The sequence below is a fragment of the Rana temporaria genome, chromosome 1 (genome assembly GCF_905171775.1).
Source record: "Rana temporaria chromosome 1, aRanTem1.1, whole genome shotgun sequence".
Taxonomy (NCBI): Eukaryota; Metazoa; Chordata; class Amphibia; order Anura; family Ranidae; genus Rana; species Rana temporaria.
The window spans coordinates 575337172-575351212 of record NC_053489.1 but is presented as its reverse complement, the minus strand read 5'-3'; the positions used below and the strand labels follow the sequence as shown (position 1 = coordinate 575351212).

The window sequence follows — 14041 nt, the reverse complement described above, 5'->3', positions numbered from 1 at the left end:
CACTTTTAACCACTTGCCGCCCGCCAATGACATATTGACGTCGGCAAAGTGGTTGTAGAATCCTGACTGGACGTCATAGGACGTCCTCAGGATTCTGAGCCGATGCGCGCCCCCGGTGGTGCGCATCGCGGCGATCGTTGTTGAAGGGTGTCGGTCTGACACCCCGCAACACTGATCAAGGTAAAGAGTCTCTCACGGAGACTCTTTACCACGTGATCAGCCGTGTCCAACCACGGCTGATCACGATGTAAACAGGAAGAGCCGTTGATGGCTCTTCCTCACTCGCGTCTGACAGACGCGAGTAGAGGAGAGCCGATCGGCAGCTCTCCTGACAGGGGGGGTTTGCGCTGATTGTTAGCGCAGCCCCCCCTCGAATCGCCACACTGGACCACCAGGGAAGCCCACCCTGGACCACCAGGGAAGGGCAAAAAAAAAAAGGGGGCAAAAAAAAAACCCTTAAAAAAAATAAAGATGCCAATCAGTGCCCACAAATGGGCACTGATTGGCACACATGGGTAAATCAGTGCCACCCCACAGTGCCCATCCATGCCCAGTGCCCACCTATCAGTGCCCATCTGTGCCACCCATGAGTGCCCATCTGTGCCACCCATGAGTGCCCATCTGTGCCGCCCATGAGTGTCCATCTGTGCCGCCTATGAGTGCCCAGTGCCGCCAATCAGTGCCACCTCATCTGTGCCCGTCAGTACTACCTCATCGATGTCCATCGGTGCCCATCAGTGCCGCCATATCAGTGCCCGCAATTGAAAGAGAAAACTTACTTATTTACAAAAAAATTAACAGAAAAAAATAAAAGCGTAATTTTTTTTCAAAATTTTCAGTTTTAATTGTTGCGCAAAAAAAAAATCGCAGAGGTGATCAAATACCACCAAAAGAAAGCTCTATTTGTGGGGAAAAAAAGGACGCCAATTTTGTTTGGGTACAGTGTAGCATGACCGCGCAATTGCCATTTAAAGTGCGACAGTGCTGAAAGCTGAAAATTGGCTTGGGCGGGAAGGTGCGCAAGTGCCCTGTATGGAAGTGGTTAAACTGGTTTCATGTTCCTGTGAACTAGAGAGACACACAGAACAAAAACAAACAAATCCAGGGCAGTGTTTTGTTTTTAAAATGAATCTGATTGGTTCTGTTAAGTTTTAGACACACAGTAATGACAGCTTAGACCTACAGTGAAAAGCTCCCAGTACTGTGGTTATAAGGAAACAGGCAACCAGGAAGTGTGGAGATCACAGCAGAATTACAGCCACTTCAAAGCAAAAACGAACAATGAGGACATGAAACCAGGACTGCAGTAAGGTAAAGGAAGCTATTTAACTAAAAAAAAAAATTCCTTTAGTGATCCTTTAAACCTACAACCAAGAATCAAATGTTTTGCAACCTAACAGTCATTACATCTGGTGGCTGCATTTGTTTTTTTTTTTTTGTTTTTTTTTCTCTGTTTTCAACTGATAATCTTCCCAGTAACGCACCTCCACTATTAGCATGCCCCCACTCTGGATGAAGGAGCACAGGGGCACAGCCAACAGCAGTATTGTTAATCTGGGGGGAGTGTTAGATGGACCAGCAGATTTAGATGCACTAACACATTGAAACCCAAACTCCAGCTCACACTGCAGTTACAGAAGCAGTTATTGCAGCAGTTTTTTTTATTTATTTTTTCGTTTTGTGGGATAAACGTTTTGCATGAATAAATAAACGCTGATCACACTGTGGCCCCTCGCCAGGGGGGAGGTTAGCAGGACACATATGTTCCACATCTAGGGCCGCCATCAGGGGGGTACAGGCAGTACACCTGTAAGGGGCCCGGATGGCAACCCCCTTTAAAAAAAAAAAAAAAAAAATGTTTTCTATATTTTTATATTTTATTTCTATATATATATATATATATATATATATATATATATATATATATATATATATATATATATATATATATATATATATATATATATATATATATATATATATATATATATATATATATATATATATATATATATATATATATAAATAAAATATTAAAGAGCCCCCTTTTTTTTCAATTCGCGGAAGCCCCCCCCCCCCCGCTTCTCAATTTCAGGCAGCAGCACCCCCCTCCGGTTCTCTGCTCCAGGGGGCCCATGCCTGAAGCTGTGTAAGGGGCCCCATAATTCCTGATGGCGGCCCTGTCCACATCCCCTACCTTTTTGATCTTGGCCACTTATCCCGTTGCATGCCAGTTTCTGGAAGGGATTAAGGTGGACCTCCTCTCTACCATGTCCTCCTTTCACACCCTCCCATCGCCCCTCCCCCCCCTTTTTTTTCTTTTCACTGGATCTCATCTCCTGGAACCCTCAGCTTATGGGTGGCCAGCTAGATATTTAGTTGTAGTAGGTTTGTTTTTTATTTTCTAAATAGGTTCCTTTAAGCTAGTGCATTGTTCACTTACCTTTTTACTTCGATTTCCCTTCTAAATGTTTTTTTTCTTTGTCTGAATTTCTCACTTCCTGTTCAGACTGACTTTCCACCGCTCGGATGATGGTGCAAAGCCTACTGAGGAGAAACGGGAAGTGAGAAATTTAAACAAAGGAAAAAAAAAAACATTTAGAAGGGAAATTTAAGGAAAAGGCAAGTGAACCAACAATGCTCTAGCTTAAAGGACCCTATTTAGAAAACCCCTTTTAATATACCCTTTCGGGGTCTACCCTCCCTCTCCTTGTCCTCTTGTACGCTTTCTTTCCTACTCCTATTTCCAGGAGTGTGACGCCACATATTCCACCCTCATTTTACCCCCCCCCCCCTTTTTTTCTCCTTTTTAGAAGACTGGCTCCTAAGTTGATATTACGCTCACTTACTAGTCCCTTCCCATAGATCATTGCATCAGCTACCTTTACCCCCACTTCTTGAAGGGGAAGTGAGACATCCATTCATTGTTCGGTTTTACATTCTCTTATTCTAATTAGTGGATGTTTCTCTGCTCTTTTCACTGGGAGATTTGATTTTATATCTCTAACTTTGTACGGAATTTGATATTTTGGATCTGCGTTGTTAGGCAACCATATATTCCTACTCTTTGTACAACTATTTTCAATAAAATGTTTTTGGACCAAAAAAAGAAAATAAATTATTAAAGCATAAAAAAAACTTTGGGGGGGGGCTGATCATTGTAGGCACCCCCATCGGTGGAAAAGGGTTTGTCTCAACACTCTTAAAGTGGATGTAAACCCGATTCATGAAATTTGAGCTGGGCACATATATCTGCAGTGTTTTGTTTTATCTCTCTTCAATGAGCTAAGTCCCATAGCTCTCTCTTGAACCTCTCTCCTGAACTGTTTCTCTGTTATCAGCCTGATAACTCCTGACAAATTCTCAGACTTTTTAGACAAAAGCAGCCCAAATCTTCTGTCTGGGGAGGATGCTAAAATAGATTAGCAGAGAGCAGGTCCTATTACAAAACACCTCAGAGTCTCTGCCTATAAGGAGAGGGGGTGTGTTCCTTTCCTCCAATCAGCAATGTTGGCTATCTTGGCTGTATGCCCAGACATCACATTCTGTGTTAACCAGGAAGAGAAAAATCTAACATGATCTGAACTTTCCAAACAGTATATAAATGTGAAGACAGCAGATATAAATGTAAAACCGATGTGGGAGATTGGTTTCATCCCTGTGTATCATCTGAGGCTGTTAGCTTCACTGGGTGTGTGGAGGGTTTACATCCACTTTAACTGATACATTTACAGGAAAACTTGTTCTGTTGAAAAACATACTTGCCACCAAGATCACAAGGTGAAAATAAAATAAAAAATGTCTTTAAAAATTATGCAGTCATCACAAGAATTTGTAAGTTGCAATATAATGTTTGCTTTTGGGTTTAATACCACTTTAAGTCATGTTCTTTTTTTGGTTGCCAAGGCTAGAATTGCCATTCTAAACACACATTCACGTCCATCCTGTTATTTTGCACCAATGTTCATGTCCAATGTGTCCCCTGTTTTAGTATTGTTACATTTTGAACCATTATTTTTTGTTTTGTTATCTTTTCATTTCTCATTCTTGCATTCTAAATCTGTAACCCTGACCTTGTGTGTTCCCATGCTGCAGAGACCCTGCTCAGTAACTTTTACTGATTTCATGTGCCATATTAACGGTGTGTTCTTTCATTCATTATTTTTGTCTTCACCTCCGTCATCTTGAAGAGTCTGTTCCTAGTGGAGAGAACCAGAGTGTGGCTGGGGGAGAGGAAGAAGCAGCTGCCGAATACCAAGAGCTGAACACCAGGGAGAAACAGGATATCGAGTTCATGATGGTGGGCTGTGAATATGCCATTTCCAATGCTGAGGCCTTCGCTGAGAAACTTTCCAGGGAGCTGCAGGTCCTGGATGGGGTAAGGCCTTTATATTGTAAAATGGTTCTGGAGAAAAGAGTTACCCACTTGCCTTACAAAGATTTATGTGGTTATACCGGGATGATACCTGCAGCTATAGCCATCATCCCTGTATTGTTTTAGGGCTTTGCGATTCTGTTTTATGTAAAAGCCATTCTAGTGGCCAATTGGCAGCTGGATTGCTTTTACGGGCAGCAGGTGGGATTGTCCTCCCTCCGCCCTCCAATGCGTCTCTGGGCTCTACTGTCCCACCAGCGAGCCTGCATGAAGCTGGCCATTCTGCAGAATTACAATAGAGCTTATTGGGGGAACGTGAACGTCCCCAATCATCTCTATGGTATAAGAAACCAGAATTGACGGCCAATACTGACAAGGGAAGGCTTTGAATTTGACCCAAAGCTTTCAAGGACAAAGGGGAGATCAAGGGTCTGATAGACCCCAGATCTCTCAGTAAAGTGTACCTGTCACTGCCTATTGCTAGAAAAAGGGATGTTTACATTACTTGTGATAACAATAAAAGTGATTTAAAAAACTAAGGGACAGTGTTAAAATAAATGTAATAAAATAATCAAAAACATTTTTTTGAAAGCTTGTGGGGAATGCAAAAGCAAAAAAAAAAACATAATTTTTTTTCTTTTTTTTTTTTTTAAAGCAAAGGCAAATGTATACGTAGGTCATGCATGCATGTCTAAACATCGTTGCAACCATTAAAGGGGGAGCAACAACTCTAAACTGGTAACATGTAAAGGCTTTTTAAAGCATCGCCTGTGGTGATTTTTTAAGTACAGTAGTTTGCCACCATTCCATGAGCGTGCGCAATTTTAAAGTGTGACATGTTAATTATCTATTTTCTCGCCGTAACGTCATCTTTTTTGTACTTCTATTGTGTTTTTCTGCATTAAAATTAATAGTATATTTTTTGCAAAAACATGGCATTGGAAAAACCGCTGTGCATAGTGTCTCCTGCTAAAAAAAATATATATGGGGGTTCTAAGTAATTTTCTCCTATAAAATACAGATTTTTTTTTTGTAAATGTAAAAAAAGTGTGATAATTGGCCTGGTCTTAAAGTGGTTAAATGTCTTCACTACTACTTTCCTTGATTGACATTGACCAGATAGCAGGAGCTTTGATTTCTACAAGAATAATATCTATATGAATTTTCACTGTCCTTGTGTTTGCGTGGGTTTTTCCCAGATGCTCATCTTTTGTTCTTTGCAATTACCCAGTTCCTGTACGCTGCAGTTCTAGTCTTCACTGTGGTCCAGGAGCCTTCTAATGCATCTAAGTGGTGTCTGAGTTTCCCGATACAATGTGGGTGTTTTGGTGGTCAGTTGAGATGCACCTGCACTGCATTGTGGGATATGATGGGAAGGGCCTTTGCTGTGCCAACATTTAACTTTATGCAAATTTAAAACTTAAAGCGGGGGTTCACCCAAAAATAAACTCTTTTACATTAGCTACATCCCTCCAGCATACTGCTAACATCTGCAGTATGCTGTTTTTTTTTTTTTTTGTACTTATGGTTATACGAGCCCTTGTTATCTGGCTCCGAGCGGGGGATTACTTCCGGGTATAGGCGTTCCTAAGCTGAGAGGAGTTGATTGACGGCTGCTAAAGCGCGTCACGCCTTCCGAAAATACCCGAAGTCACACTCGGGTGTTTACAGCGCCTGCGCAGTCAGCTCTACACGGCAGGCGCCGTAAACGCCCGAGTGTGACTTCGGGTTTTTTCGGAAAGCGTGACGCGCCTTAGCAGCCGTCAATCAACTCCTCTTCGCTTAGAAATGCCCATTCCCCGCTGGATTCCCCGCTCTGAGCCGGAAAACAGGGGCTCATATAACAATAAGTACAAAAAAAAAAAAAACAGCATACTGCAGATGTTAGTAGTATGCTACAGCTATAATGTCAAAAAGTGGATTTTTGGGTGAACCTCCGCTTTTAAGTAGGGTTTCCTCAAAGCTCCTAAGGTGCACAGTGGCATCATGAAGGTTGAAACTTTGGTCTACAGACCTCAGGTAGGGATTAGTTCAATGGGGTTTATTTGCTAAAGGCAAATCCACTTTGCACTACAAGTGCACTTGGAAGTGCAGTTGCTGTAGATCTGAGGGGGAAGCTCTGCTGATTTTATCATCCAATCATGTGATTTGCCTTTAGTAAATAAACCCCAATGTGTACTTCCTAACTTCAGATGAATTACAATAGCATCAATGTCCTGCAGTTGGCCTTCATGTTCAAGACAGTACTGATGATAATATTTAAAGATATGGGGCTAGATTCAGATCTTTAGATCCGCGTAACCTATCTGATTTACGTTACGCCGCCGCTATTTTTTTGAAGCAAGTGCTTTATTCAGAAAGCACTTGCCTCTAAAGTTGCGGCGGCGTATCGTAATTCCCCCGGCGGAATTCAAATTCCGCGGCTAGGTGGCGTGTAGTAATTAAATCAGGCGCGTTCCCGCGCCGATCGAACAGCGCACGCGCCGTCCGCAAGTTTCCCCAGCGTGCATTTCTCCAAATGACGTCGCAAGGACGTCATTGGTTGCGACGTTAACGTAAATTACGTGCAGCCGTATTCGCGAACGACTTACGCAAACGACGTAAAAAATTCAAAACTCGGCGCGGAAACTATTGCCATACTTAACATAGGATACGCCGCACTTACCCCTGCTATAGCAGGGGTAACTTTCCACCGGAAAAAGCCGAACGCAAACGACGTAAAAAAAAGTTCCTGGGCGGTCGTTCGTTTCTGAATCGGCGTAAATGCTCATTTGCATATCCGACACGTAAAAGATATGGAAGCGCCACCTAGCGGCCGGCCTGGAATTGCAGCCTAAGATCCTACGGTGTAAGTCACTTACACCTGTCAGATCTTAGGGATATCTATGCGTAACCTGATTCTATGAATCAGGCGCATAGATACGACGGCCAGACTCGGAGATACGACGGCGTATCAGGAGATATGCCGTCGTATCTTCTTTATGAATCCAGCCCATTTTGTGGAACAAGAAAAAGTTGCACACAGCTTGTGAATCTGACTTAATTGAAATCCCTCAAAGAAGAGAAAATGGGATACGAGTTGGCAGTAAAAGGGATATTGGGAGTGATTTACTAGAGACAAATAGCCTTTCACTTCATAAGGAAAGTTGCACTTTGCAAGGGGACTTCCCCCCCATAGCTTAGTGAAGCTTTGTTAACGTTCGTCAGCCAATCATATTTTTCTTGCATGCGATTAGCGATTCTTTGCAAAGTAAAATTTCACCACATTGAACAACCTATTTGCCTTTAGCAAATAAACCCCATTATGTCAATGATCCGATGTAATTACCGTATTTATCGCGGTATAACGCGCTCCCGCGTATACCGCGCACCCCTGAAGTTCCCCCGAATCCTGTGGAATTTTTTTTTATTTTTGGACTTCCAGTTTTGGTGTCTTGCGCGGCGTCCATCGGCGGCCTCGTCGGGTCCGTCTGCGGCTTCGGGTGTCCTCTTCGTCGGGTCCTGCGTCCTTCTGTGGCTTCGGTTGTCCTCTTCGTCGGGTCCGGCGTCCGTCTGCGGCTTCGGGTGTCCTCTTCGTCGGGTCCGGCGTCTTTCTGCGGCGTCCTCCCCGCTCGTTTCCCGCGCTGAGTTTGAATACTGCGCCGACATATACAGAGCGCAGTACACTCGTGTATTGTCGGGCAGGCTCGGCAACTCTCGCACTGACGTCCTGTACGTCCAGAACGTGAGCGCGGAAGGAGCGGAGACTGCCCGACTATACCCGAGTGTACTGCGCTCGGTATATGTCGGCGCAGTATTCAAACTCGGAGCGGGAAAGCGGGTATCGGCGTATACCGCGCACTAACGATTTTGCCCTGATTTTCAGGGCAAAAAAAGTGCGCGGTATACGCCGATAAATACGGTACACTGTTATCTCTTGTAATTGTTAGTCTGCTAAGGTTATTTCTCTTTGTTTCCAGGCAAATATCCAGTCCATCATGGCTTCAGAAAAACAGGTTAACATCCTTATGCAGTTGCTGGATGAGGCCCTAAAAGAGGTGGACCAGATAGAAGGGAAGCTGAGCAGCTATGAAGAGATGCTGCAAAGTGTAAAAGAACAAATGGATCAGATTTCTGAGAGTAACCACCTCATTGAGCTCAGCAAAACCAACAGCGAGACTCTGCTGGGCGAAATCGAGTTTCTTGTTGTAAGTACTATGTTTTAGGATCTTCTTTCAGCTGTACAGATTGCATTGGGCCTATACTGTACCAATATTTGTCACATGTAAAGTGAATTTCCTGCAGATACCAGTTTGTAATACCTGATTTGAGGAGTATTCTATTCAGTTTGCATTTAAATAATTTTTTTTTTTTTAAGGGATTATACTGTATGTAATCGCTTCCGACAGATGTGGCTTTCCTACACTGCAGCCATCCTGTCATTTATCCACCTCCTCCTCTTCATTTTTCCACTCGCCAAATGCTTTAAATTCTGCGAACTTATTCACAAAATACATGGGGGCAGATCCACAAACGGAGTATGCCAGCCTATCTACTGATACGCCGGCGTACTTTCAAAATTTCTCGCGTCGTATCTTTTGGTTTGAATCCTCAAACCAAGATACGACGGCATCTGGGTTAGATCCGACAGGCGTATGGCTTCGTACGCCTTCGGATCTTGGATGCAATACTTCGGCGTCCGCTGGGTGGAGTTCCTGTCGTTTTCCGCGTCGAGTATGCAAATTAGCTATTTCCGACGATCCACGAACGTCCGAGAGGCCGTCGCATTCTGTTACGTCGTCTCTAGTCGGCTTTTTCCGGCGTATAGTTAAAGCTGCGGTTTTGTGGCGTATAGTTAAACCTGCCATGTTAAGTATGGCCGTCGTTCCCGCGTTTAATTTGAATTTTTTTTTTCGTTTGCGTAAGTCGTCCGTGAATCGGGATGGACGTAATTTACATCCACGTCCAAAAAAATTACGTCCTTGCGACGTCATTTTAGCGCAATGCACGGTGGGAAATTTAGGGACGGCGCATGCGCAGTCCGTTCGGTGCGGGGACGTGCTTCATTTAAATGAAACGCGCCCCCCTACTCGCCGATTTGAATTGGGCGCCATTACGCCGCGAGAGATACACTACGCCGCCGTAACTTACGGCGCAAATTCTTCCAGGATTCAAAACTAAAAAAGTAAGTTACGGCGGCGTAGCGCATCTCAGATACGCTGCGCCGGGGCAGATCTTTGTGCATCTGCCCCAAAGGGTTCTGGGAATGAACGTGGGAAAAGGTGAGCATAAATGTATTTAAAATAGAGACAGGTATCTCTTGTCAACCCCTGAACCCCCCCCCCTTTACTTACCTGACCCCTCAAAAGTCTTGCGCCGTGAATGCGCAGGCTTCTTGGCCGTCTTCCCGGCTCTTTCATTGGTTGATTGAAAGCAGCGCAGCCATTGGCTCGCGCTGCTGTTAATTGCATCCAATGACGCGGGGGGTGGGCCGAGTGATACAGATATGGCCGCCGGCTGTATCACGGGAGCACGCCAACAAGAACTCAACACCATGCGAGCAAGCTCGCATGAAGGTGTTGAGTCCTTGCAGGGGGAAGCCAAGACAGCCGCCGAGCGACCCCAGAAGACCAGGTTCGGGGCCACTCTGTGCAAAACGAGCTGCACAGTGGAGGTAAGTATGACATGTTTGTTGGTGTTCCTTTAATGTCTCTCTGTGGCTCTTTTTGTTACTTTCATCTTTTTTTTTTTTTTCTTCTGCTTTTGGTTTTGTACCCTTGTCTCTTTCTGCCGGTGTGTTTCCCTTCTCCATTTCTCATGCTTCCCATTCCCCTCCCTTCTTTTGTTGTTCAGTCTTTATATATCTTCCCATTCAACTTGGAAACTGCTCCCTACAGTTTCTTTGCTGTTCTTATGTACCTGATGTCTTTGAGACCTTGCACCCTTATTGGGTTATACTGGCCACCAGGGGATCTCTCTTGTATTTTTTCACTCTATATGCCACGTGGTTGCATTACTAAGTTTGGGCTCTCTTATATATGTTGGGAATCTTGGGGATGTCTTCCACTCAGTTATATTTATACCGCCCAACTTCGAACCTGTTTTGCTGCCTGTGTAGCTCTAACATTGTCTGTTACTAGCATACCAACGTAATTTTATTTTGTATTACTCTTGTCTTGGTTTGTATAATGCAATTTTTGGTTAAATAAAAGAATTACACAAAAAATGGAGAGAGGTACTTGCAATTTGTTAAATGAAGTCGGCTCACGATGCAAACTCCATTTTGTATCGTGAGCTGATTTAATTTTATATTATAAAATGCCAAGCGTGTTGTTCTCGTGACAAATTGCAAGATTATGTTTAGTAAAAATAATAGCACCACAAAGTGTGTGGCATGGTTTACTAGGTTTTTTGCGTGTTACTGTCTGCATTACCAGAACACTTGGGTATGAATTTGGCCTAAAATGCTTGGTTAAATTGATGACAATATGCTTACTTTTTATGTTTTGTAATTTTTTGCTGAATGTGATTTTATTCAGGCCAGCATTTGCAATCCAATAAAAAATTTTTTATATGGTTGCGCTAACCCAATGGAAATTGCACCTGCAGTGTGGATCTGAAATTTTAAAGGAAAAACAGTGGAGACTAACAGGTGTTAACTACAGATCCCAGTGGACACAAATACAGTTGTGAAGTTTAGTTAAAGCCATGATTGAAAGGAAAATTAAAATCTTTCTCGGCCCAAACCAGCAAAACTAAATATCTGTGAGTCTAAAAAAGGGCATACACAAACGAGTCTGAGACCCATTGAGTATCCACGGAGTGTGCTGACTGAGATTGCTGTCCATTTCGGGTGTTTTTGGAGCAAACCATGCTTTTTAATTCAAGCGTCTCTGGATCCTCTGTCACGGGGGGTCACGGAGCTCCGGTAAGGAGGCAATTTATTCCGATTTGGTGGTGGACTTCACAACAACCTTTTTCTAAATTCCTGAAGAGTTTATTTATGGACCAATTTCACTGAGAGAATTTTTTTTTTTGCACGGGTGCAAGAACTTTATTGGCTGGCGCTGCTGTCAATCACATCCAGTGATGTGGCGCACCGAGGGGCGGGGTCGAGTGATACAGTGAGCGGCCATGGCCGCTCGCTGTATCACAGGAGCGCGCCTGCAATTACTCACCACCATGCGAGCGCTCTCTCATGACTGTGGTCAGTACTTGCGGGGAGGACCAGAGACAGCCGCCGAGGGTCCCTCAGAAGACGTGGTTCGGGGCCACTCTGTGCAAAACGAACTGCACAGTGGAGGGAAGTATAACATGTTTGTTATTTTGAATTAAAAAAATGTTTTCCTTTACTAACACTTTAAGTTATGTGAACAATAAATATCTTTTTGTAGTGCTTATTGCTAACCAGTTGTATTGGATTGTGTTCCAGAACCACATGGACCTATCGAAGGGTCATATTAAAGCCCTTCAGGACGCTGACCTATCTTCCTCTCGTGGTATTGAGGCTTGTACTAATGCAGCGGAGGCACTTCTGCAGTGTATGAATGTATCCCTTCGACCAGGTATTCCATTTATACAACATGTCTTATATGAGAGTGTGTGGTACTTCATTGTCTTTGCAATCAGCTCTGTGATATGATCCTGACCACAAGCCACAACCACAAAGTAAACAGTTTTACAAAAATAATGCATTTTACGCTGTGTGCTTATGGTTTCCTAAGTACGCAATGAATACAAAGACCATGGTGCCATTAATGTAGTAATAGATCCTGAACATGAACGGAACTGACCTTGGTGAAACATTGAGGGGATAAGGATGTGGTTTGTGTGTTAGTGGGTTTATATACTTTTCTCTGACTAGCACTTCTAGTAGTTGATGCATTGGGGTTGATTTATTAGAGGCTAATAGGCTGTTCACTATGCCAGGGAATTTTCACTTTGCAAGGGAATTTGCCCTTAGCCTTGGCCTTAGCGTAGTGAATGAGGTGAAGCTCTGCTGACTTCCATCGTTCAATCATGTGTTTTCCTTGATTGGGTATTCTTTGCAAAATTAAGTTTTCACCACATTCACTAAGTTCTTGGAAAAATCCCCTTGCAATGTGAACAGACTATTTGCTTTTAGTAAATCGCCCACTTTGCCTGCAATTACTCAGCACCTGGTATCATTTTTCAAAGGAGGTTTTTTATCTTTTGTTAGTATTTTAACTGCCTTGGAAAGCAGTGCATACTTGGTGAGTTTCTTTAGTGAGCGGATTAATGGCCATGAATGATGATGCAGGGAGGCTGAGAGCCGTCAGGGTCACTTCACCGGACCTCTCCGTTGCCTTTGGACAGTTTGACTATTGAAGTGGAACTACACTGCATCTGAGCACCACAGACCAAAAATGCTATTTAATTCATTTTTTATATTTAAGTAAACTCCTCCATCCATCCATGTCTCCATGCTTTATTTTGCCGAGGAATCGCTTTGGAAAAACAGTCCCTAGCATTTCTGTCTGTAGCCATCTTGAATAAGGGAAGATGATTCATGTAGCATTTACTTCCTGGAAGTCCTTTGCCCTTAGATCAGGCATGCAAGCAGGAAAGTGTGCTTAGCTGAGAAAACCCCTCCTAATGACTTCTGGGATGTATGACATCGGCCTGGAAATCGGGGAAGAACTGTAAAAAAAAAAAATACTTTCCTATCTATTTACTGGCAGCATAAGAATTAACCACTTCCAGACCGCCGCATGTACATTTACGTCGGCAGAATGGCACAGACAGGCACATTGGCGTACCTGTACGTCCCTGTCTAGACGTGGGTAGGGGGTCCGATCAGGACCGTGGCTTCAGGAGCGATCCGGGACGAGGGCGCGGCTATTCGTTTCTAGCCGCCCCCTCGCGATCGATCCCTGGCGCTGAAGAACGGGGAGAGCCGTATGTAAACACGGCTTCCCCCTGCTTCACTGTAGCGGCTGCATCGATCGTGTGATCCCTTTTATAGGGAGACTCGATCGATGACGTCAGACCTACAGCCACACCCCCCTACAGTTGTAAACACACACTAGGTGAACCCTATTTCCTACAGCGCCCCCTGTGGTTAACTCCCAAACTGCAACTGTCATTTTCACAATAAACAATGCAATTTAAATGCATTTTTTGCTGTGTAAATGACAATGGTCCCAAAAATGTGTCAAAATTGTCCGAAGTGTCCGCCATAATGTTGCAGTCACAAAAAAAATCGCTGATCGCCGCCATTAGTAGTAAAAAAAAAAAAAAAAAAAAAATAATAATAATAAAACTATCCCCTATTTTGTAAACGCTATAAATTTTGCGCAAACCAATCGATAAACGCTTATTGCGATTTTTTTTTTTTTACCAAAAATAGGTAGAAGAATACGTATCGGCCTAATCTGAGGGGAAATGTTTTTTTATATATGTTTTTGGGGGATATTTATTACAGCAAAAAGTAAAAAATATTGAATTTTTTTCAAAATTGTCGCTCTATTTTTGTTTATAGCGCAAAAAATAAAAACCGCAGAGGTGATCAAATACCACCAAAAGAAAGCTCTATTTGTGGGGAAAAAAGGATGCCAATTTTGTTTGGGAGCCACGTCGCACGACCGCGCAATTGTCTGTTAAAGCGAGGCAGTGCTGAATTGTAAAAACCCCTTGGGTCATTTAGCAGCATATTGGTCCGGTCCT

At 43.4% G+C, this 14041-nt stretch overlaps 1 protein-coding gene across 9 annotated transcripts in view; it reads left to right on the top strand.

The window, feature by feature from the left end:
- Positions 1 to 14041, top strand: part of EXOC1 (exocyst complex component 1) — a 113019-nt gene that overhangs the window by 29042 nt on the left and 69936 nt on the right. For all 9 annotated transcript variants that reach the window (XM_040334747.1, XM_040334746.1, XM_040334738.1 and 6 more), the window contains 3 exons: positions 4191 to 4378; positions 8335 to 8562; positions 11787 to 11919. In XM_040334747.1, coding sequence (XP_040190681.1) covers positions 4191 to 4378; positions 8335 to 8562; positions 11787 to 11919 — 549 coding nt within the window. The remainder of the gene's footprint in view (positions 1 to 4190; positions 4379 to 8334; positions 8563 to 11786; positions 11920 to 14041) is intronic.